The sequence below is a fragment of the Girardinichthys multiradiatus genome, chromosome 19 (genome assembly GCF_021462225.1).
Source record: "Girardinichthys multiradiatus isolate DD_20200921_A chromosome 19, DD_fGirMul_XY1, whole genome shotgun sequence".
Classification (NCBI taxonomy): domain Eukaryota; kingdom Metazoa; phylum Chordata; class Actinopteri; order Cyprinodontiformes; family Goodeidae; genus Girardinichthys; species Girardinichthys multiradiatus.
Genome location: NC_061811.1, coordinates 36,076,689 through 36,102,740, shown reverse-complemented (window position 1 = coordinate 36,102,740; position 26,052 = coordinate 36,076,689). Strand labels below are relative to the sequence as shown.

The 26,052-nt window shown below is 40.0% G+C and overlaps 1 protein-coding gene across 3 annotated transcripts in view; it reads left to right on the top strand.

Moving 5' to 3' along the window:
- The first annotated feature begins 12,830 nt into the window (after nt 1-12,830).
- The window catches only part of LOC124855215 (serine/threonine-protein phosphatase 2A 56 kDa regulatory subunit epsilon isoform), a 47,014-nt gene continuing 33,792 nt past the window's right edge, over nt 12,831-26,052 (top strand). Inside the window, exons 1-2 of one of the 3 annotated variants that reach the window (XM_047344893.1) lie at nt 12,831-13,447; nt 25,561-25,724. In XM_047344893.1, the coding sequence (XP_047200849.1) occupies nt 13,419-13,447; nt 25,561-25,724 (193 nt within the window). In that variant the 5' untranslated portion in view covers nt 12,831-13,418. The remainder of the gene's footprint in view (nt 13,448-25,560; nt 25,725-26,052) is intronic. The other 2 variants (XM_047344891.1, XM_047344892.1) reach the window with 2 other exon arrangements.

Below are 26,052 nucleotides of genomic sequence, written 5' to 3'. Positions count from 1 at the left end.
ATAGTCCAGCCTTGAAGTAACAAATGCATGGACTAGTTTTTTTTAAACTCCTGGATAGGATATTTCTAATTTTGGCAATGTTCCGGAGGTGAAAGAAGGAAATCCTAGAAACCTGTTTAATATGGGATTTAAATGACATGTCCTGGTCAAAAAGGACACCAAGGTTTCTTACTATATTATCGGTGGTCAATTTAATGCCATCCAGGTTAAGTGATTGACTAAGCAGTTTCTTTTTCAAAGACTCCGATCCAAAGATGACAACTTCTGTCTTGTCTGAATTTAGAAGCAGAACATTTAAAGTCATCCAAGTTTTTATGTCTTCAAGACATGCTTGTAGTCTATCTAACTGGTTGAGCTCATCAGGATTTATGGATAAACAAAGCTGAGTATCATCAGCGTAACAGTGAAAATGTTATCCCTTGCTGCCTGATAATTTTACCTGTTCGAAGCATATATATAGTAAAGAGAATTTGCCAAGCACTGAACCCTGTTGTACTCCACAATTAACCCTGGAGTTTAAAGTAGTTTAACATTTACATCTTAAAAAATGAGTGGATGGATGTTCTTTGTAGACTGAAAATAAAATGGGCTTTTGTTTTACATTATTTATTTTTCCATTCACTGCTTTCTGCATGGTACCTTCATTGTGTGCAGTTCTGCATTGTTTGAGATTATGTTAAGTTCAGGAAATGTTAGCCAACAACAGTTGTGTCCAACTCCAGTCCTGGAAAGCTACCATCCTGGAATTTTTAAATGCATATCTTGTCCAACAGACCTGAATCAGATGAATGGTTGGTTACCAGACCCTGCAGAGTTGGATGATTAAAAGCTGATGAAGGAATTTTGCCATTTGATTCAAATTAATTCTTCAAATCAAGTTCTTTCAGTTCCCCACAACTGCCTTTCAGATAATTGTTCCTGTTCCTCAACAAAAGCTGGGATGATGAGATCCACTCCAAGGCAGGCAGTAAAATCCTTCTGCATGGTGAATCTGCGGTCGGTAAGAATCTGGTCACCATAGCGATGTTGCTTAGGACTCAGAAACCCAAAGTCCCTGACAAGATTGATGTCACTAATTTGACCACCATAACCTTCCAAAGGTAACGTAACACAGCCCAAGCTGTTGGAGGTAATACAGACATTTGCTGCGGTGTGCTTCTGTGTGCCTCTCCATGTGCCATCTGTAGACTTGGTTTCTCAATTGAAACCTCAAAGCAATCTATGAGCTCAGTGAACTTGAGATATTTGTCCTTTATGTTTGTTGAGATCGTTTTGAAGATGTTCTTCCTCCTCTGCAAGTTTGGTAAAAATTCTGGCTTCATTGCTGTTATCCTCTTTTAGATACAGCTCTTCTCCAACAGACGGGTGCTGGACGGGTTAACTATAGCCAGCTATGTGTTCAAACCTTGGGCTGTGTTTCAACTTAACTAGTGTGAGGAAATACAGGTCAGTGTAGGAAATGATGTTTACAGACATAAAGTTTTTCTGTTGAAGAAGTACACAATATGCCTAATGGACAGTGTAAGATTCTATACATGTGTAATATTAGGATTTAATCTCATCTCCATTTATTATGTTGGCACTGGGGTGTATAAGGTCCAGTTGTCTGTGTAGTCTCCAACCCCACCAACTGGGCACTGTTTTCCTAGGGGATTAAGTTAATTTCTTCCTCCATCATTTCATCCCAGTTTGCTAATTCCCTGTACTTAAAGAGTACCGGGAAGCATGAGAAGAACAGCCATAGGACTGAAGACTGACATACAGATACATCTAAAAGAAATGTTAAATCGTGGAAAAGTTCAATATTTTTGTCACTAATTTTAGGAAGTGAAACTCATATCTCACATAGAGTGAAATATTTCAACCCTTTATTTCTTGTAGTTTTGATGAATATGACTTACCCAAAATTCAGCATCTCAGAAAATTAGGATATTACATTAGAAAAAGAATATTTTAAACAAAAATGTCAGGCTTCTGAAAAGTAGTTCACTCAGTACTTGAATGGGCCTCCTTTTGCATGCATTACTGCATCAATGCAGCGTGGAAACAATCAGCCTGTGGTTCTGCAGAGGTGTAATGAAACAGTGCTTTGATAACTGCCTTTAGGTCATCAGCATTGTTGGTTTTGGTGTCTCTTACCTTCCTCTTGACAATACTCCTTAGATTCTCTGTTGGACTCAGGTCAGGCCAGTCTACTAGCCAATCAAGAACAACAACACCATGGTCATTGAACCAGCTTTTGGTACCTTTGGCAGAGCGGACCAGTGTCAAGTCCTGCTGCAAAAGGAAATCGGCACCTCCATAGAGGTTGTTAGTAGAAGGAACTATGAATTGCTCTAAAATGTCCTGGTAGATGGCTGTGTTGAATGTGGACTTCAAAAAACCCAGTGGCCAACACCAGCAGGTGACATGGTACCCCAAACCATCACTGACTGTAGAAACTTCCCATTGGACTTCAATCAACATGGATTATGTGCCTCTCTTCTCTTCCTCCAGAGTCAGGGACCTTAATTTTTAAATGAAATGCAAACTCTATATTCATCTAAAAAAAGGACTTTGAACCACTGCCCAACAGTCCAGTTTTTTCTCTTCTTAGCCAAGTTAAGATGCTTCTGACATTGTCTGTGGTTCAGGAGTGTCTTGACACGAGGAACGTGACATTTGTAAGATGCACCTGTGTGTAGTGGCTATGATGCACTAGCCTCAGTCCACCTCTTGTGAAGTTCCTAAATGGATTTTGCTTGGCAATCATCTCAAGGCTCCGGTTATCCCTGTTGCTGGAGCACATTTTCCTATCACACTTTTTTCTTTCACTCAACTCTTTATGTATATGCTTGAATGAAGCACACTGTGAATGACCAGCTTCTTTAGCAATGACATTCTGTGGCTTATCCTCCTTGTGGAAAAATTACACCAAGGTTCTTGACAGTTGAACTACTACTACTACTGTAAAACTACTGTAAAGTATTTGGTTACATCCACTATTTTCGGTCTATAAGACAAACCTGTAAGTCAGTCAAAGACTCTGAGCCATCTGGCCTTATGGATCAATAAAGCTGGGTATAATTAGCATAACGGTGGAAATTATTGTTATGTTTTCTGATAAAACCACCCAACTGGGTTAGGGGTTAGGGCTAAAAAATAAATAAAACTAAACCTAGCCTGGAATCTCAACAGATCAATAGAGACTCTGGTAAATGTGGTTGACACTGTGAAAGTCAACAAACTAAAACCTGCCAGATATACACTGCTGGTCAAACGTTTTGGAGCACCTTTCTCATTTAATGGTTTTCCTTATGTTTATGACTATTGTACATACTTGTACTATACATTGTACGTAGATTCTCACTGAAGGCATCAAAACTGTGAATGAACACGTATGCAATTATGTAGCAAACAAAAAATTGCAAAAGAACTTTAAACATGTTTTATATTTTAGATTCCTTAAAGTAGCTGCCCTTTGCTGTGATGACTGAAATATTGACCTTTGGCCGTCTCTCGTTGAACCTCTGGGATGTTCTTTCAAGACTCTTTGGAAAACTATTCCAGGTGACCACCTCAAAAGTTTTATTTCACACTTTTTTTTGCTATATATTTCCATGTGTGTTCATTCACAGTTTTGATTGCTTTGGTGAGAATCTACAATGTAAACAGTCGTGAAAATAAAGGGACGCATTAAGTGAAGAAGTTTGTTTAAAACGTTTGACCTGTAGTGTATATGATCTATAACGCTGCAAAGCATTACCCTTGATTTCAGCTGGTTGCTCCAGTCCCTGTAATAAAATGCTGTGGCAACTAGGATTGAATGCAGCATTAGATCTAACATCTAGTAAGACAAGCACTGAAATAAGACCATTGTAGGCTACAATAAGTAGGTTGTTTGTTACCCTGATTGATGCAGATTCAGTGCTGTGATGTGCTCTAAATGCAGACAGGAAATCTTCAAAAGGGTTCTTCTGTAAAGGTGAGCAGTCAGTTGTTTTAACACTATTTTTTCAAGGATTTTGGAAACAAAAGGTAGATTGAATGCTGCGGAGGAGTGAATGCTGCTAGTTCAGTGCATCTGCTTAGTTTCCTTAGATAGAAAACTTTTTTACCAATTTGAATTAGAAACGGAACCTGACTGCATTGTTTGATAACTGGGATCAATTTGGGACGTATGTAACTGACATGAAATCTGTCTGTATGATTGAACTGAGTTGATATTTTTGTCTGTAAAATGCCTTGAGATGACATATATTGTAAATTGGATTGTATACAGGTGGTTTAATTGCAGCCAACCTTAAAACCTTTGGTATATAACCAATTAAAAGAATCAAATTGATCTGCTCAAGTACAGAGTTGGTAATGAAAGGCAGAACATCCCTAAAAAAGCATAGTTGGTATTGGATTTATAAGACAAGATTTGGTTTTCAAAGTCTTAATTGGGGGCAACTATTCAGATAAATCAGTGGTTAAAAACAAAATTGAATGTAATCAATAGTATAGCTAAGTGATTTATAATGCTTTTAGATATCAAAAGTCAAATGTTTCCTCTACTTGTATAAATGTTGTTAAATTGAGGAGATAGCCTCTGCAGAACTCTGGGGAACAAGGTTTTAAGAGTTTTGCAGTTTCCATTAGTTTTTGTTTCTAATTAGGTTTGACTTCAGATTTTCATTTCTATTTTATAGTTTTAATTTTTTAGCATTGTTTGCTAGTTTAGTTTAGTTTTTATGTTTTTAAAAGGCTTTGTTTCAGTTTAGTTTTTATTAGTTTCAGTTATAGTTTTAGTCTTGTTTGTAATACGAGTTAGATACCAGAGGCAAGACTGAAAGAAAATAAGAATAGTTGTGTGTAACAAAATCCCAGAAAACGATCATACATACAATTGTTTTTTATTAATTTTAGGAAGATGAACAACCATACATACCAGCCAAGTATAAAAGCCGGGCAGAGTAACCTTCAAAATTTCAGTTAACACAATAACAGCATCTGCAAAGCAGGTAGTCTAAATTACCTAGATTATCTAACTTAGCCATCTCTAACATAATTTGGATATATTTTAATTTGATTAGGAAGCCCAACACTAAATGCAGGTGTTACAGTTCTGAAAGAAAGAAAAAAAAAAACTAACCGACAACATAAAAGCCAAGCCATCATGAGTACAGTAATGTTTCGGATACTTTTTGTATATTTTCTGGTAGTACACCAAAGCTGGTGTGATTTGAATTTTGTAGTGTTTAGATATCCCTTAATAAAACAACGTTTAAAAAGAAAAGCACTCAACTGAACTGTGAGTGTGGATGGGTGAAAAGGAGAAATACATCAGTCAACTAATATTTTTTTTGTGTTGATTTTGAGAAAAACTCATTGCGCCAGAGATGTGGGTGTTCTGTTTCTCACTCCATATGACAGCAGTTCACACACAGAAAAGATGTGTTCGAGAAATGTTTGTGAAGCAGGGTCACTAAAAACATCCAAAGCTACAGAGGAAAGTTTTGGATAAACAGCCTGTCTTGATTTCCAGAAATGCAGCACTGTCTCATGAAACACACCCTGTTTGACCTCAGTGATATACTTCTCAATCTCAGTTAACAGACCATCTTTATTTACAGATGACAAGTTGCCTTCTATACAATATGCAAGGAATCTGTGTTTCTGATGGACAGAAGAAAACTGTTACAGTTTCTGCAGTGCCAACACCATCCTGAGAAGTAGTGGCTGGATTATACTGAGCTGCAAAAGTTTGTACAAATGCTATATCTGGTGACTGAAAAATCAGCGAAACATGTAGGTCCAACAGACAGGCTCCTGTTGGTGTAGCATCAACCTGTGTGGAATCAAGATTTAGAATACCAGCAAACCGTTCTCTTAAAGTCTTCAGCAGCACTTGAGCTAAGGGATTTCTCAAGGGCTCATCAGCACGTGTGCCTCAGGGTTGAGCAGACATGGCACTACTTGTGAGAGTGACTGGCTGTCACTCTGAAGCTGGTCTGTATGAATTGCAAAGGGTTCAAACAGCTTGACCAGGTTCTCCATCTTGGCTCAATCGCTTGTGAGAAGTGTGTCCATCCTTAACTCCTCAAAAGTTGGATAGGTTCATGTCTGGTTTCTAGCAGTCGTCTCAACATGTCAAAAGTACTGTTCCAGCAAGTGGTACAATCCCAGATCAGAGTTTGTGATCATTTCTTCATTTGCCACTGATTATTTTCTTACAGCATGTACTGTTTTTCTTGCTTTTGTTATGACTGAATCAGCAGTTGGGTTTTTCATGGCATCTTTCATTTTGAGCTGGAGGGTGTGTGCTAGGCATGTCATTCTGTGGAACTTGCTGTTCTCCCCATCTTCTCAAAGCTCAAGGTCTTAAAAAAAGAAAACAGGTAAATTGTTATATTTCCACTTAAGGTATGCATTTGATTTAATGCAGAAATATTTCAGAACCTATTGGAATTAGCTCTAGCTAATTCCAGATTATCCTACAGGTCTCTCAAGTAAGCAGACCTGTTCAAATACATTGTACTTATTAATACTGATCCAATAATGATCCAAATGGCCTTCAGTGAAACATAATCAATTTTTAATACTAAACAATAAATTATTCATAATAATTTGAAAATAAAAATAATAATAACATCAAGAAAAGTTGTCAAAGAGTGGACTAAAAATCGAGCTTGGCGAATTGGGCTAAATAATGTGACCCAGCATACAAATGTTGACGAGGCTTGTGAAGGATAACTGCAGAAGCATTGATTAAAGCTTTTACTTGGGATTCTGAGCAAAATGTTGTAGCAGTCATATGTGAATAAAACATAAACAGTATTAAATATATTTTAATGTAAAAAGAAAAAAAAGGTTGGTGACGTTTGTATTAAAAACAATGGACCTATAATTTCTGCAGCATATATCTATCAGCAATATAGCTGCAGAAAAAAAGAAGTTGATTTTTTCTACATATTTTCATATGCATCTGAAAAGTCAATTGGGAATTCTAACATTATAGCTGTAAATGGTTTTGACTAATACAACGGTTTACATAAGTAAAATGGAAAATAACAATGTAAAGGTCCTTCTCAAAATATTAGCATATTGTGATAAAGTTCATTATTTTCCATAATGTCATGATGAAAATTTAACATTCATATATTTTAGATTCATTGCACACTAACTGAAATATTTCAGGTCTTTTATTGTCTTAATACGGATGATTTTGGCATACAGCTCATGAAAACCCAAAATTCCTATCTCACAAAATTAGCATATTTCATCCGACCAATTAAAGAAAAGTGTTTTTAATACAAAAAACGTCAACCTTCAAATAATCATGTACAGTTATGCACTCAATACTTGGTCAGGAATCCTTTTGGAGAAATGACTGCTTCAATGTTGCGTGGCATGGAGGCAATCAGCCTGTGGCACTGCTGAGGTCTTATGGAGGCCCAGCATGCTTCGATAGCGGCCTTTAGCTCATCCAGAGTGTTGGGTCTTGAGTCTCTCAACGTTCTCTTCACAATATCCCACAGATTCTCTATGGGGTTCAGGTCAGGAGAGTTGGCAGGCCAATTGAGCACAGTGATACCATGGTCAGTAAACCATTTACCAGTGGTTTTGGCACTGTGAGCAGGTGCCAGGTCGTGCTGAAAAATGAAATCTTCATCTCCATAAAGCTTTTCAGCAGATGGAAGCATGAAGTGCTCCAAAATCTCCTGATAGCTAGCTGCATTGACCCTGCCCTTGATAAAACACAGTGGACCAACACCAGCAGCTGACACGGCACCCCAGACCATCACTGACTGTGGGTACTTGACACTGGACTTCTGGCATTTTGGCATTTCCTTCTCCCCAGTCTTCCTCCAGACTCTGGCACCTTGATTTCCGAATGACATGCAGAATTTGCTTTCATCCGAAAAAAGTACTTTGGACCACTGAGCAACAGTCCAGTGCTGCTTCTCTGTAGCCCAGGTCTGGGGAATGCGGCACCTGTAGCCCATTTCCTGCACACGCCTGTGCACGGTGGCTCTGGATGTTTCTACTCCAGACTCAGTCCACTGCTTCCGCAGGTCCCCCAAGGTCTGGAATCGGCCCTTCTCCACAATCTTCCTCAGGGTCCGGTCACCTCTTCTCGTTGTGCAGCGTTTTCTGCCACACTTTTTCCTTCCCACAGACTTCCCACTGAGGTGCCTTGATACAGCACTCTGGGAACAGCCTATTTGTTCAGAAATTTCTTTCTGTGTCTTACCCTCTTGCTTGAGGGTGTCAATAGTGGCCTTCTGGACAGCAGTCAGGTCGGCAGTCTTACCCATGATTGGGGTTTTGAGTGATGAACCAGGCTGGGAGTTTTAAAGGCCTCAGGAATCTTTTGCAGGTGTTTAGAGTTAACTCGTTGATTCAGATGATTAGGTTCAAAGCTCGTTTAGAGACCCTTTTAATGATATGATAATTTTGTGAGATAGGAATTTTGGGTTTTCATGAGCTGTATGCCAAAATCATCCGTATTAAGACAATAAAAGACCTGAATTATTTCAGTTAGTGTGCAATGAATGTAAAATATATGAATGTTAAATTTTCATCATGACATTATGGAAAATAATGAACTTTATCACAATATGCTAATATTTTGAGAAGGACCTGTAGATACTCACCGATAGCTCCACTTTCCTCACATTCCGATTCTGACTCCTCAAACTCACACTCAATCCACATTTCCTCTTGGCTCTCTGCAGCAGCTCCTTGCTGATCCTGCAAAATGTTTTTATCTTCTGCTCGCCTTCAATCCTGAAGAAGTCATCCGGCCATTACAATGTTAGTGCCGTTATCTGTAACAATGAGCAACACCTTCTCTTCCACTATACCCCACGCTTCCAATGTCTGATCAATGCAGCAGGCAATGGCCTCCCTGGTATGTGGGTGCTCCATTCGTTGCAGGTTAAGCAGAGCAGGGTGGACTTGGCCACCAGGTGGGTGGTAAAAACAAGGTAACACACCCATGAAAGATGTGGTTAATTCAATTTCAATTCAATTCAATTCACTTTATTTATATAGAGCCAATTCACAACACATGTCGTCTCAAGGCATTTCACAAAAGTCAGGTACATACATTCCAATTAATCCTAATCATTGAACAGTGCAGTCAGGTTCAGTTATTTATTCAAAGTGGATAAAAAGTTTTTATATCTAAGGAAACCCAGCAGATCGCATCGAGTCAGAGATTTGTAGCAGTCATTCCTCCTGGATGAGCATGTAGCGACAGTGGACAGTCACTGGCGTTGAATTTGCAGCAATCCCTCATACTGAGCATGCATGTAGCGACAGTGGAGAGGAAAAACTCCCTTTTAACAGGAAGAAACCTCCAGCAGAACCAGGCTCAGTGTGAGCGGCCATCTGCCACGACCGACTGGGGGTTAGAGAGAACAGAGCAGAGACACAAAGAGAACAAAGAAGCACTGATCCAGGAGTGCTTTCTATGGGAAGGAAAAGTAAATGTTAATGGATGTAGCTCCTTTAGTCGTTTCATCTAGAATGAAAGAACAGATAAACTTTGAGTCAGTTTTCAAAGTTAGAGTCTGAAAGAGAGCACATATAATTAGTTACAGTAAAAGCTCAGTCAGTAGCTATTTCTAGGAGAGAGAAACGGTTAAACACTAAAAGACAGGGCCATGTGGATCATCGGTAGAGGGTGAGCATTAAATTGTTGCCAGCAGAAGCTTGGACGATGCCCCTCTCCAGGAAGGTGTCACAGGTAGACACAGAGTCAGGCCAGGTGTAGCTTCTAGGAAGATAAAAGAGAGAGAACATAAAGTTAAAAGCTGAAAGAACAGCAAATAATGCAAAATTGGAGAGTAGTGTGAGAATGTAGTGAAGAGGGTGAAAGTGGTCATTATGTCCTCCAGCAGCCTAAGCCTATAGCAGCATAACTACAGAGATAGCTCAGGATAACCTAACCCACTCTAACTATAAGCTTTATCAAAAAGGAAAGTTTTAAGCCTAGCCTTAAAAGTAGACAGGGTGTCTGCCTCACGGACTAAAACTGGGAGCTGGTTCCACAGAAGAGGAGCCTGATAACTAAAAGATCTGCCTCCCATTCTACTTCTAGAGATTCTTGGAATCACCAGTAAACCTGTAGTCTGAGAACGAAGTGCTCTGTTAGGAACATATGGAACAATCAGATCTCTTATGGAGCTAGATCATTAATAAGTGAGGCTTTATAAGTGAGGAGAAAATCCCCTTTTACCCCAGCCATCTACACAAAGGGTTAGCTTTAACTTCCTTCATGAGGTTTTTCAATTTCTGCTTTGCTATATCCATCTTCGAAGCCATGAGACTCCTGATTCTTACAGCTGCAGATGTTCTGAGTTTTGGTTTAAGTGAGGTGCTGAACTTCTTGAAGGCAATTGACTCACACAGCTGTGTAGATATCTCAATAAACATTTATTCAGTGCTTGCTCTGTCTTGTCATGCTCCTGCGAATTAACTAACCAGCACTTATTAGGTCACCACAGCCCTCGGAAGCACTGCGTCAATGTTTTTTGTTGGGTTGTCTCGAGATGCATCTCGTTGCTTTGCTTGGGGCTGCCTTAGGATTGCTCATGCTCCTTTACCTTCTCAAAGTAAACTAGGTTAGCCGTCTTGTGCGAGCCTTTCAAGTGAACTCTAAAGTGCCAGTGACATCGAATTTTCATGATAAATCCAATTACATTTGTGTGGTAGAGGAAACATTGATAAAATATTTCTTTCATTCATTCATCTTCTATACCGCTTATTCCATAGTGGGTCACAGGGGAGCTGGGACTTAATCTCCAACAAAAAAAGGTCGCCTATACATCACAGGGCAAAATTAAAATACTTTATCCTGTGCATATGTGGGTTCTCACCAGGTACTCCAGCGTCCTCCCACAGTCCAAAAACATAACTGTTAGGTCAGACCAAGGACCAGCTTCTAACAATAGCTGCTTGAGCCTAGGAAGAAGCGGATTCTTCCTCTGGGTCCATTAAAAAATTTATTTTTGTAAAGGTAAGTGCAAAGTAAGTGTAAAGGTAAGAGTGGATGATTATAGTTGTGGATGAATCATCTTAGAAACTGGCAAAACCATGGAAACTGATTCCTTGTGGTCAAAATGGGCCATTCAACAACTGCTTTTACTTTTTCCGGATCTGTCTTCACCTGTCCACCCCTCAAAGATGTAACTGAGGAAGGTGCAGAATATGGGACTCGCACTTCTGCTCTTAAACAGAGCTGGTTTCCTAGGAAACGCTGGAGAATATGCTTTCAGCATTCTTGAGTAGTTTGGAAAACAGGAGGGTGTGATCAAGATAGACAAAAATGTTTAGGGATTCACAAAAGATGGTTTTAACTTCATTAATAAGTTCATCAAATGAACAACTTGTCAGTGTATTTTCCTTAAATATTACTTGCTTATATATCAGTCCAATTTATTTATATAGTGCCAATTCACAACACATGTTGTGTCAAGGCATTTAAAATTAAGGTCAGTACAGTCCAATCATGCAGACAGATTAAAAGTCAGATACAAAAAATTCCAAGTTGATCCTAGTCATCAAACAATGCAGTCAAATTTGGTTTATTGTTCAAATTGGCTAAAAGGTTTTTTATCCAAGGAAACCCAGCACATTGAATCGAGTCACTGACTTGTAACATTCACTCCTCCATGTTGCGACAAAGGACAGTCGCTTGCATTGTGCTGTTGACTTTGCAGCAATCTCTCAAACTGAGCTTGCATGTAGCAACAGTGAAAAGCAAAATTCCCATTTAAGAGGAAGAAACCTCCAGCAGAACCAGAATCTGGCTCAGTGTGAGCGGCCATCTGCCTGGACCGACTCAGGATTTGAGAAGACAGAATAAACACACACACAAAGACAAAAAACAAAACACAGAAGCACTGATCCAGCAATACTTTCTATATTAAAGAAAAGTGAAAGGGTAATGGCCGGAGAGAAACACAGCTAAACAGATAAGCTCAGAGCCAGTTTTTAAGTCTATAGGATGAAAGAGAGCACATACAGTTAGTTGCAGTAAAAGTTCAGCCAATAGCTAAGTCTAGGAGAGAGACAAGGTTAAACACTGAAAGACAGGGCCAAGCGTATCATCTATAGAAGCAGAACATGAGGTTGTTCACAGCAGTAGCCCAGCCAATGCCCCACTCCAGTGTCACAACCAAACAGAACACCAGGCCAGATTTAGCTTCTATAAAGAGAAAAAAACAGAGAGAGAGAACATAAAGTTAAAAGCTAAGATAATTCCCTTTTAACAGGAAAAAACCTCCATCAGAATCAGAACCTGGCTAAGTGTGTAAATAACAGCAAATAATGGAAAATTGGAGAGCAGTAAGAGAATGTGGCAAAGCCGGGTGACCAATTTTTTTACATGTCTGTAGATAACATCTGAAGCCAGGTGGTTGCACTTTATTTCATTAAGGGGTAGCAGAGTTAAAAGATTTGAATACAACTGCACGCCACACTTTTCAGACTTTTTGGTAAAAAAAAAAAAAACACTGAAAACCATGTGTAAATTATTTTCCACTTTACAAATTGTTATACAGGTCAGTCACAAAAACCCTTGAAAAAAATTATCGTTTGTGTTTGTAACGTGACTAAATCTGAAAAAGTTTAAAAATATTAATGAGTACTTTTGCAGGGCACACTATATGAGAGAACAGAGGCGGAACCGTTGCAAAGACTACTCGCACACTCCACACTTTGCTTTTCGCTCGGGTCTTTTTTTCCTGTCCCTTCACCTCCACCTAACCAGCGGGATTCAGAGCTTATTTCCCTCTTTTCTTACTGGCAAGCTCCTTCAACCAATTATAGGCTTCGACACTGCGCAGCGCAGCCAATAGTCGTCGACCGCAGAACTACACCCGTCTAGCATGTTTATGTGCATTTATGTAATGTGTGCCATGGTCTCGACCCAGCAGTGTTGACAATAGGCTGAGTTGAAGCAGCCTTAAATCAACAACGAGCAACGGAAAACACGACAAATTTAGGGTGTTGTTTGAGACGTAGAGTTTAACCGGTAATAGGGATGTTAATAGCGTCAACATAATCGTTGCGTAGAGCCGTGTTTTGTTCTTAACGGGAGTATAAGGATTTTCCATTCGGATGGAAAGCTGCTTGTGGGTTTGGCTGTTTTAGGCCGAGATTTTGCTGCTGGGAGAGGCTGTTAGCACCGAGCTGGAGGCAGCCGCACAGTTAGCCTGACAGTTATCCCGACACAGGACAAACCACCGCCGCAGCCTCCACTTCAAGTTGTGGAGGATCAGAGTGAAGTACCACGACGGAAGAAGTTCCAGCCAGTCGTGCTCAAGTCGGGACTCGGGTCAGGACTCAGAACGTTGTGTGTGTCTTCCAGCCCGGTCACTGTCAGTGTGTGATCTGTAGCTAACATTTGCATCATTAGCTCTGTCTCTGTATTTACATCCGGGATGATGGGTGATCGCCCGAGCCCGCCCAGGTAATGTTATTCCACCAACACACATTTAAATTCAGGTTTCATACAGCTCGTTTTTAGCCTTCTTCACGTGTTCCTTTTGCACTCTGCACACAAGTTGGCTGCCTTTTGTAGCTTTTAAATTACGGCTACACGTTCAACTTATGCTAGCTCCCCATAGCTGCCGTGCTATCGGTAGCTAATGAACTAAAATACTATTTTTATTATGTAAGCTTAAGCCTGTTGGTACATATGTTGCACTGCCTGAATGTGTGAAATTCTCCTGCATCCTTGGGAGGCAGCTTACGGACATATGTGATGCTCTGTATAGGTTAATTTGTAAGCTAACGCTGCTAGCAGGCTAACGCTTGGCTAATGCGCTGTCAAGTTTGCTCCTGCAGGCCCAAGATGGCCAAATTGACGCCTGATATCTAATGGCTTGATTTTTGACCCTCTGTAGCACAGGGCCTCCTTACTGTGCCAGCTCATGATGGAAAACATGCATCCTTCCCGCTATTTTACGTTTTACGTAATTTGATTCAACAATAAGCAAGAGAGACTGACCAAAAATGGCTTCCACAGGAGAGCTCCAAAGCCAGAACCACTGCTGACCCAAGACAACACAAAGGCCCATCTCACATTTACTAAAGAACATCTTGATTATCCTCAAGACTTTGGGGAAAACGTTCAGTGAAGTGATGCGACAAACGTTTTTCGAAGGTGTCCAGCCTATTACATGCGCTGCAGGACAATGATCCAAAGCACACCAGCAACTCCATCTCCAACAACAAACTCTTGAAAACTACCAGTTACTTATTTGCCAGGCTTTGGTTCTATAGTTTTGCTTAAGTCGATGTATCAAAATAAGTGTTACAACATTTTAACTGAGCTGCACGGTATCAGGAAAATATGCAATTGTGATACTACTCCTGAAAGTTGAGATAATCGATTCCGATTCATTTTGATTCTTTTGACTTTTCCATTTCTTCGCCATTACACGATGTCCCCACAGCACTCCATGAGCTTTTGTATCTGAGCCACAAAAATAAGGATCGGCTGTAGACATTACTGCCGTTGGAGTCCATCCAGTTGGGCAAACACATTATAAATATGCAAATGTAAATGCATGACTCTTGAAATATATTCTACCAAATATGTCATCTAAACAGTCCTTTGCAATTGGGATTATTGCACACACTGATATTGCGATGACGACTGATTCCATATGTTGTGCAGCTTGAATTTAACCTGTAATAAAAATGTTTTGCAGCAGCATGAATTAGGGCTGCACACCATTGCAACTTTATCGTCATTGCAATATTACTCCATGCAATTTGTGTTGCAAGAAATGTTTGGACTGCAATATTAGCTGATTATATAAGTGCAATGCATTCATTCTCTCTATGCCATATTATTATACCTTAAGAATCACATACCAGCCCATGTGTGATAGGGCCCTAAAATGAGGTGGACTGGGTCGAGTTTGAGTTGTCGATGCATCCAGACTTTGTGAATCGCTGTCTTAAAGTGGATGCTGTTTAGTGCCTGGGAGCAGCGATAGCCCTGCCAACCTAGGCACAATCATGTTTAGCTTTCCTGTTGAGATGCAAGCTTTTAAAATAATCGGATTTGAACTTTGACTGCTTGTGATACAGTGGTAGAAACAGAACCATTGGACTCTGGACCCTGCAGCTGTCTGTGGTGTTGTTTTGTTTTTCCTTTCCTGTTTCTTTTAGTTTTCTTGCTCTGCCCCCACCCACCCTTCAAGTTGTGTGATATTGGTCTATGTGTGTATAACAAGATGTAGACACCATTATGACCGATACTGGTAGTCTAATGTGGGAACCATGTTTGCCACTGACTGGTAGCCTTCAAACCTTTTTAAAGGTTGGGTTGTCCCAGCTGTTTCTGTAGAGCAGAGGGCTTGTTAGAGGATGCGGCTTTCTTTCCCTTAAAAACAAAATTTTATAAAATCAAATTCAGGGAAACGAGTGTCTCAGATGAAAATATTTAACCATTACAATGTTTAGCTTGATGCATACCAATGTATTTTATTTTGATGTCATCAATCGTTCCTAACAAGCAGAGAAACTAGTGTAGTATTTCTCCTTTTAAAATAAAGGGTCAGAAACAAAACATAAAACACTGTTTGATGTATTATTGTGAAAATGTAAAAGCTCTAACTATATTCAGTTTTGCATAAAGTAAACCTTTAGGTAGACTAGGCCTGTATGGACTGGTATGACATTCTTGTGGCATTATAACACACTGTTTTATGTTATTACTGTATAAACCAAAAAGGATAGCTTATTAATCTGGTTTACCTACAAAAACAAAGCAACAATTGTTGGAGGTGATGCTAAAATACCAGCAACTTGACCCGCCTTACCTGCGGAGGGTGGTCAATGGGCCCAGTGGCGCCGATTGTATGGCACCCCCACTTCTGTCAGTCTGCCCCAGGGCAGCTGTGGCTACAATGTAGCCTGCCACTGTCGTTGTGTGAATGGGTGGATGACTGATCGTAATATAAAGCGCTTTGGAGTCCGTGGACTTGATAAAGCGTTACACAAGTGCAGGCCATTTGCCATTTTATTGAAGTTATAATGGTGTGAATAGTGTCGGAGTGCCCGACGGTGTGCATCAACAGGTGGGGGAAGGGGGGTGTTCTGCTACTTCATGCTTCAAACAGGGATGTCATTTAATAGATTTTAAGCAGTAGGAACAGTATAAAATGTTAGTGGTTTTGAAACTTTTTTTAAATCTTTGTATACCTTGAAAGCTGTATGTCTACAAGTTCATGCCTAAACAGCAGAATGCTTTAAGATTTATATAGCTGTTGTGGAACAGTTGTATACCATATATATATTTGTTAGTATATTGATGGCACATTATCAAACATCTCAATGCATTCAAATATATATTCAAATTTATGTATTTTTTGACTAAGATACATTAGCAATATTTGGAATGACCATAGGGCTGGGCCCAAAATATTCATACCTCTGGCAGATCTAGGTTTAGAAATTTTAGAAAGTTTGTTTCTGATTGAAACAGACTAGCGTTTCTCAAAAGCTAATACAATATAAAAAGAAAAACTAAACAGTTTTTATTTCCATTTAAATAAAAAATGGCATGTTAATTAAAACTTTTCCAAATGCTTTATTAATCCCATTGGTCGCTAAAGATTGTGATGGCTGTGGGCAGCAGTGGTCTCCTGTAACAGTCTTTTAGAGGTACACCTTAAAAAGGTAGAATATTGTGAAACGTTTTGTCCTTTGAGGCGCAGGGGTAAAGCAAGCAGTCCTTTTATGGAGCCTACAGTCGTTGACGCAGCCATCACAGGTCCGCGTCCCGACCCGTTGACCTTTTCTGCATAACCCCCACCCCACCCCATTTTCTATCGCTCAACCTACAAAAAAAGGCCACTAGTGCCAGGAAAAAAACAAACATTCTAATGATTATGGCTTACAGATCATAGAAACCTAAAATTAAAATATAGTGGAAATGTTCAATATTGGACTTGTACAGGTTGTACCCTGCCTCCCGCCCATAGACTGCTGGAGATAGGCACCAGCTCCCCCGTGACCCTGTATGGAAGAAGGGGCTATGGAAAATGGATGGATGGATGTTCAATATTGGAATCCCATGGTGTCACACCCTAAACAGCTAATTAACTCAAACACCTGCAAAGGTTTCCTGAACCTCTAAATGGTCTCTTAGTCTGGACTGGGCTTTTTGTCTGGTTAGGGCATGGCTTATCGACCTTTTCAATCTGAAGAGCTACCAAACAAAAGTTGTCTGGAGCTACAAAATCTTCAGAACCCTTGGAAAAAAATATCAGAAGTTTCTAAATAATTTACTACAAAAACATTTCTTGTGAAATTAAAGAATCATCATTCTATTTTATTCTCTTCAAAAAACAAAGAAACATTTACAGTAAGGGAAAAAAGTGTATCATGAGCCCACATTTATGGAAAATAAAAAAGATAATTGGTGTACTTGAAAAACAAAAGCAGATAATGAGTAAAAGATGCAGTTCTGCAGTTATTGCCGTGCTAATTAAAACATGCCTCATTTCTCCATCTATTTAGCTCAAAGTTGTTAGGAGACACCATGAAGGGGTTCCAGACCCACAGGTTGCAGCTCTAGTTTTAGGTACAGAGATATGTGTAAGTCTTGGTTAGAGGTCTCAGCCTAAGCGCAATAGTGATGACTGCATGCATGAGGGAGACAGAATAAATGTCTTGTTTAGGTCGTTCAGAATGCCTCTGCTTGCTCGGATGTCTTTTGTCATCCAAGAGGTTTACTTTTACTTGTCAGGAGCCAAATTCAGTCTAACCTATTACAGGGTGGCATTTACACTGCCTGTGCATTTGTTTTGTAAAGGCATGGTTCTGGTTTTGGTGTTGGAGAGGGATCTTTTAAATTTCACACCATGTTGAGGGCAGGCCTAACCCTGCCAGAGACCGCTTAGTGTCCCAAATCTTGTATAATTGGAGCCTTATATAATAATTGTCCCCCAGAAACAAAAAAGTTCTAACATCAACATTTAAGAAGGTCAGCCCTTTCATGTCGACTTACCATTTGGGGTACATCGATCAATTGGCCGACAGATCAATTGACCCCGATTTCCTCAATAAAGGGTGATCTGCAATCGGGCGATACTTGCACGTAAAATCGATCTTATTCACTGATCTTATCTTCCTCCGCAAAAGTCTGAAAATGTAAAAATTGATGGACTAAACAGATTTTTTTTAGTTTGGTTAATTTCGTAGTTTGGACAGCAATGCTCTAAACCTCTCATTTATATTTGAGAGCACTGCCTTGTGCAGTTAAAACAAGTTTGTATTGTTTTATGGGAATTCAGTGTTTTTCAATAAACATGATTGGAACATTGAAGGTGTATTGTGTCCTTATAACACCTGACAAATCTGTATCGGCAAAAATTGAAATTGGCAGGTCAGGCTTTTAAAAGATCGCTGATCGGACAGAAAACTGCAATCGGTGCACCCCTACTTAATATCAGTACAGTGCTAGCTGCCTCTGTAGTGAAAATGGTGACAAATAGAAAAGTGCATAACGGATCCCTTGCATTTTGCATTCTGGATTTTTTTAAACATCAAGAAGTAGAATGTTATCAAGATAAAACAGAACCCTTGTAGTGTACTTGGGTGCCACATTACACTGATCTTTTTTTTTGGTGCAAAAATGGAGAAGAAATAAAAATATCCTATCATCAAAAAGGTAAACATAATCAAGCTGCTTGGAAGATTTTTCTTAGAACTTTACCTCAGTAAGATAAAAGTTATTCGCAAAGCGACTTGTGCCTGGTTAACACGGCAAGATTTTAAAATTGATTTTCAAAACCTGAGAGACTATGACGATTAAATAAAATTGTAGGTATATCATGTTTGGTTCTACAGTGTGTGGTATACAGCTACACAGCAAGCACAACACACACCACTCACAGATTTCACTCACAAACATTCAGATGCGAGATGGGAAATCTTGCAAGCTTTCTTGGAATCAAGTGTAAGTTCAGAGTAATTCCCTTCAGTGTGTCACCTCGCTTTCTGGTTGACTATATGTAACATTCAACAGGCTCTGTGCTCGTTTGTTCTTGGGGAACATCCCACATGGTAGGATATCGGGCCAAGACAATTCAGCATGTTGAATATCCCCAATTTGAGGTTGGGGAGATCCTGACGTCCTTCTGAGCAGACTAGATCACTCTTAACACACAGCAGGAATATCTCATAAGATTTTCTTAAAAAAGCCTCCTGTGTGAACCAGGCTTTTGGCCTTTTGAGAGCTCCTAAAGTGAACAAATCTTAAGAGTAGTGACAAGGACTTTTATTGAGCCTAAGGGTATGTCCCATAAAGGGGCAGCATCCTTCGAAGGACCCGGTCTACGTGGGCTGGGTCCTTTGTCGACCGCTAAAACCACGGAGGCTGGAAGTGAGCAGCTGCGAATTGGTACGGTCTAGCCTCACTGCCGGGAAGGCTGGCGAGGCCAGGCGGCAGTTACTACGGCGGGAGCGGAAAACTCCAAACACGGAGCACATTTGAAATTAAGCGATGTCTTGTTAAATCACGTCTACATAGTTATATTCCCACGCTAAAAACATTGTAGAAGTTCATTTGTGTCACAGAAAGTGTAATTTTTCACAATTTAATCACAGCTCTTGCCACTGTGGTCCGCCATGGCTTCCCCTGCTTGACCAATCCGCTTCGACCCGCAATGAATCATGGGAAATGATGGACCGCGAAGGATACTCACGACCCATCCTTCAAATCTGGCAAAAGAAGGACACATTTGTCGGCCGCATTTGAAGGAGTCTCAGAAGGATTCATGAATTGGGACAGCCTTCGTCGCCGCGGTGCGACGTAATCGGCCTACAAATACGGCCTTCAAAGGATCCAGCTCCTGAATTGGGACAAACCCTAAGAGTGTCTTAAGCAGAGAAATGGGAGAAACACAGAGAGAAAGGACAGATTATGTGTTCAATGAAAAACAGTGAATAAATAAAACGCTACTGGCTCGACGGCATAAGGATCCACCCCCTAAACAGTCAAGTAAATGAACACATAAACTTCTATGGCAATCATACGATTATTATTATAGAGATAAGATAAACTTTATCATCCCTCTGTAAGAAATTTCAATAGTTTCAGCAGCAGGAAAGATTAAAGCTGCACCTCTAGTGAGGTAATGTTAAGGAAGGGCAAATATATAGAAACAATAATAAATAACCATGTATCAAAAGTGAGCATAATTGACTAACAATATAATACAGAATTATTTAAATATTCACAAACTGTAAAATGTTTTCAAAAATTTAAATTTGGAAAAAATCGAAAAACAGTTATACATAAATACAAATTCTAGACAACATGCAGAACAATAATCTAAAAACTATATACGAAGAAGGAAGGAAGACCTAAATGAGGTGAATAAGTATTTCCTGTATTGTACGTGATGACGTCTGTAGCCTTAATGGTCATCTATAACACTCCCCTGTCTGTGGAGAAGTTTGCTGGTGTGCTGCTATCTCCTCTCCAGATTCTGATTGCAGCAGGTACCAGAGCTTCTCAACATTCCAGGCTGCTGTGTGAAAGCAGAAGGAATGACCTACTGATCTGCTCGGGAATGCGTTCCCAAGTCTGCCTGTTTGTTCGCACCGCGATCCCAGAACCAAATGTACCTTTCAACACTCCTCTATTCTCCTCCAACAGTTGTGCCTACAGCAGGCTCTGCTCCTCTGTCCAGTTCGATTTTCTCTACATTTTTTCTCAACTTAGTTGTTTTGCCAAATCAAACCTCTTTATACTTGAAAACATTCACAGTATTATGCTGACAGCAATTAATTAAAATAGATGAAGTAGGGAAATGACCAACAGGGCGAATAAACATGATAAGCAAATCAAAATAATGGTGAGCATGTAAAAAAAAAAGCTCATTAAAACTTTTTGATGCTGTGTGACGGTTGTTTTAATTTTGCTTTGTATCAGAGTTTTATCATGATTTACACATTTGTTAATCCAGTCTAGATTCTGTGATTGGTTAATTTTTCTCCATTGATTACTAGGAGCGCATTTGTTTTTTGTTTTATTTTTTTGACTTTTGGTGTTTACCAAAGTGGTCGGTCAGTAAAATATGTCTTTCTGGTGTGCTGTCGAAGTGTGACTTGATAATAAAGCCTTGACTTAGTTGTGGGAGTCGAGGGGGGTCCGCCGCTGCAGCGCCTGTTTCCTGCTCAGGTGTTGCAACATTGAGGACGTGTTATAATGGAATGCCGGTTCAGTTTTGCAGTCCACAGCACTGTGCTGTTTTCTATTTATCTGTTAAGTTTAAAATCATTCGACACTTTTGAAACTTTGTCGTTTTCTCAGCACTTGTTTGTGCCTGTCTCCGTCTCCCTAGTAACCGCATGTGGCATCCACATATCAGCAGTGTAGGCTTTTATAGGGGTAGTGAGTGCAACACAACCAACCACCCGGCCAGAACACACTGCAATGAGTAGTTAAACTGAATTTAAACTCTACCTCAAGGAATTTTAGTATTCAAGGTACTTGTATCATTTGAGGAATCGTTTCAGCCCTATTGCCATGTGAGCTGTTCTGCATGCTGCTGAGATAAAGGTGTAAGGAGAGCTGAGCAAAGTGCAGGTGAATTGCTGGTTATTAAGTTTTATGGCTTTCATAGCAAGCTTATGAAGCAGGAAGAACTATGGTCTCTGTACGTTTTGCACACACGATTAACTGTAAATGCATTTTACTATCTTATGAGCTGAATTATCAGAAAGTCAGCAAAATCTTTTAAGATTTTTTTTAATTTAAAAATAAACATATACATGGCATTATTTTATCAAGTTTAATGCCCATTTCCTAATAATTTGATGGACTAAATATCTAGTTATCAATCTAAGAAGTAGAGTTGTTTTGGGTGGCTGTTGAACTTTATTTGATTAGCTCAATGTTCTCAGTGTTGTCTCTGTCATCTCTTAACACTAGTTTCTTTGGAGTTTTACAGCAGAAATCTTAGTCATGCTACATTTGTACGATGCCACCAATATTTTTAAACATATTTTGAACACATTAAATTCATTGCATGTTTGAACAAATCACAGGTTATGCAAGTTTTAAAATGTTATAACGTTTGTATTTAAAAAAAAAAACATAACGTTACAGTATTTGAACAAAAGCTGTTTTTAACCATTTTGCGCAATATTTTGGTCAATAGTTTGACACTGGAACTCTAAGTGAGTCTCGTCAATGTGCATCTTTTAAGGCGTGTTCTGTGTTTGTTCTTGATAAGGTTCATGTCAGAAAAAGCATATTCATTGAGATGGGTTGAACAAAAAGGGCAGCCAGCTTTTCAAACTGCTGCACACATCTTTGTACTTCTAGGGTTTTGTGGACACAGGTTTTTTTCTTCCTGATGGGCTTCGAAGTCATTTGGGAATGTTAGGAGTTCATTCTCCACCTGTCCATTGTACAAGTCAACATTAGGTACTCAACAATGCATCTATAATATCCACTTAAATAAAAAATGTCAGAAATAAATTACTATTCTTTGGGCCCAATGAATTTCATCCTATTTTACATTTTTTGAGTTCCATTTTTTCCCCCAGCATAAGTGTACAGTGTCTTGTTTTTTTTTTTACTTGACGGGTGTCTTATCATATGATTAATATTACATTTCAAGTTTAACAGGAATACATCAAAATGTAATGGGATTAAAATAAAATTAATAATAATAATAGAGTAATCCGTATCCTTACACACACACACACACACACACACACACACAAACCCCCTTGATGGTAAGGTACAAATTTACTGGGCTATACTTTGTCTTTTAATCGAACACGTTAAATAGCATATGCTATCTGCTTTGTACACAATGGCACATGGGTGTGTATTGAACAGCAGTGTTCTGCCTTAGCATACTCCCAGATCGCAGAACTTTGGACCTAGAAGGACTATTACAGTTGTTTAGCTTCTTCAATGTTGCATGGCAGACAGGAAAGCACAGGTAGAGTGGCCAACTGCTGTGGTGGTTTTAAAAAATTGAAAACAGGAGGGTTTTTTTCTACCCATGGAGTATCACATTTCTCAGCCTTCCTGGGAAAGTTTACCTTGGGGTGTTTGAAGGCAGGCTAAATTGCAGATTTAGGAGGAGCAGTGAGACTTTCATCCTGGCTGGGGAACAGTGCACCACATCTTTACTCCCTTGGATGTGCTAAGGGGTCATGGGAGTTAAGTTATCCAGTCTACATGTGTTTTGTGGAAGACTTACAACCATTTTCCCTGAGGCAATATGTGTGGAGAGCTGCTTGAGTCTGGGTTTACAGGCAAGGGATAGCTTGTCTTTGTATGAACAAAGCATTAGTGGTGTCTGCATTCTTGGCACAAAGTCAAGCTAGTTTTCAGTAGGTGTTTGACTCCGTGGGGACAACCCCTTGACCTTGATCTGTTTGTAGTGTTTATGGACAGGATCTTAAGGCGTAATGCTGGAGGTCTATTCCCAACCAGGTGTCTAGTTTAGGGATAGAGCTGGACAATATATTGCATATAGATATGTCGGTGTGCATATTAATGTTGCAAAGGATTTTGTTGGCTTGTATATTCCAAGTATCTTGAGCTTACATATCATATCTTGAGTTTACATATCATTGTAACATTCAGTCGGTTTCATGGATGTTTGCTTTGTGAGGATTTTGTTATGTTGTCATCTCCAAACCTTTAGCCCTTCAGTCTGCACTGGAGTTGTTTGCAGCTGAGTGAAGCGGCCTAGTGCATTTTTGTAAATCTCAAATCATGGTTCTCACTTGAAAAAGGAGGGCATCTACTCCAAGTTGGAGTTTAGTCTTTAACTAAGGTAGAAGAGTTCAAATGACTTGTCTTTCTCATGAGTGAATGTAGGATGGTGCAAAAGATAGACAGATTAGGGCTTTGTTTGCAGTAAGGAGGCTGCTGCTCCAGTCTGTTGTGGTGAAGAAGCTTAGCAAAAAAGCTTTCAATTTATCGGGTTATGTTCCGACCTTCCTAGGGCTTGTCCCCTTAAAAACCTGGATATAAGTGGCTAAAATGAGCCTCCGCTATAGAGTGGCTGGAGTCACTCTTGTAGGTAGGATTTTGAGCTCCATTATCTGTGACAGCTGTTGGTCTTCTGCATCAAAAGGTATCAGGTGAGGTGGTTTGGGGATGTGATCTGGTGTGTCCTGGGCACCTCCCTTTCTATAGGTGTTCCACGCAAGTCCTACATGGAGGAGATGGAGGGACTAATCCCTTCTGGACTGGGGATGTGTTGGAAATACAGGGGTTGGACAATGAAACTGAAACACCTGGTTTTAGACCACAATAATTTATTACTATGGTGTAGGGCCTCCTTTTGCAGCCAATACAGCGTCAATTCATCTTGGGAATGACATATACAAGTCCTGCACAGTGGTCAGAGGGATTTTAAGCCTTTCTTCTTGCAGGATAGTGGCCAGGTCACTACGTGATACTGGTGGAGGAAAACGTTTCCTGACTCGCTCCTCCAAAACACCCCAAAGTGGCCCAATAATATTTAGATCTGGTGACTGTGCAGGCCATAGGAGATGTTCAACTTCACTTTCATGTTCATCAAACCAATCTTTCACCAGTCTTGCTGTGTGTATTAGTGCATTGTCATCCTGATACACGGCACCGCCTTCAGGATACAATGTTTGAACCATTGGATGCACATAGTCCTCATGAATGGTTCGGTAGTCCTTGGCAGTGACGCGCCCATCTAGCACAAGTATTGGGCCAAGGGAATGCCATGATATGGCAGCCCAAACCATCACTGATCCACCCCCATGCTTCACTCTTGATACATCACAAAGACTTGCTGTCTTGGTCACAGATGCGCCAGCAAGACGTGCACCAACAATTTGTCCTCTTTTGAACTCTGGTATGTCACCCATAATGTTGTGTGCAATTCAATATTTTGAGCAAAACTGTGCTCTTACCCTGCTAATTGAACCTTCACACTCTGCTCTTACTGGTGCAATGTGCAATCATTGAAGACTGGATACCAGGCTGGCCCAATTTAGCCATGAAACATCCCACACTAAAATGACAGGTGTTTCAGTTTCATTGTCCAACCCCTGTATATCTGGGGTTCCCTCCAGGACCTCCTACCCCCACAACCCAATGTCAATTAAAGAGAAAGTGGACGGACGGACGAATGAACCCTGCCCCACACTTAGACAGCCTTGTTGAGGAGACCACAGCAAAGCTGTGAGGGTCACATTAAACAAGATGGGTGCTGCAGCCACCGATACATTCTCTGTTTTACTGCAATTTTGTGTGAATGTTATTGTAAGAGGTGGAAGAACTCAGTTTGTCTGTGAAAGTGAATTCTGCCCAACAGTTTGCAGCAAATATTGTCGAATCCAATCTTTCCGCATCTTGATTTTCCTCAATGGAGAAAAACCTTTGGCCCTACTTTCAAACTGGGTTTTGAGTTTTTTGTTTCTTGGCATTCAAATAGGCATCCTTCTGTAGTTAATTGCACATGTAGTAATTGGCTTCAACAAGTCAATAAAACGTGAATGAAAACTAGGAACAGTAATACCCTCTAACACTTCATGCGTCTCTCCCAGCAGGGCTATGTCCTCGGCACCCACCTCATCTCCGTCTGTGGACAAAGTGGACGGATTTTCACGGAAGTCTGTAAGGAAGGCCAAGCAAAAGCGGTCACAGAGTTCATCCCAGTTCCGCTCTCAAGGCAAACCCATTGAGCTCACGCCCTTGCCACTGATCAAAGGTGAGAAAAACTATGTAAATGTTTAGCTAAAAAAAGGATATTAATTATTACAAAATCCTAACTTATCTAAAGCTGGGTATTACCACCGGTTACAATCAAATGATCGAATGATGCTGCATCTGCTTGTTGCTTCACTAATAAAGATTGTGTCCGCTGGTAATGCTGTTTCAAGAATAACAAATGTACTGGTCTGCACAGTTAACTTTGATGTTATGCTAAGCTATCTCACTTCGCTGTAGAGAAAATTTTCAGTTTGATAATGAAGGGGATAAAGTCCCAAGCTGCTTTGGGTTTATGACTTTTTCCCTCTCGTTGTCTCCTATCTTTC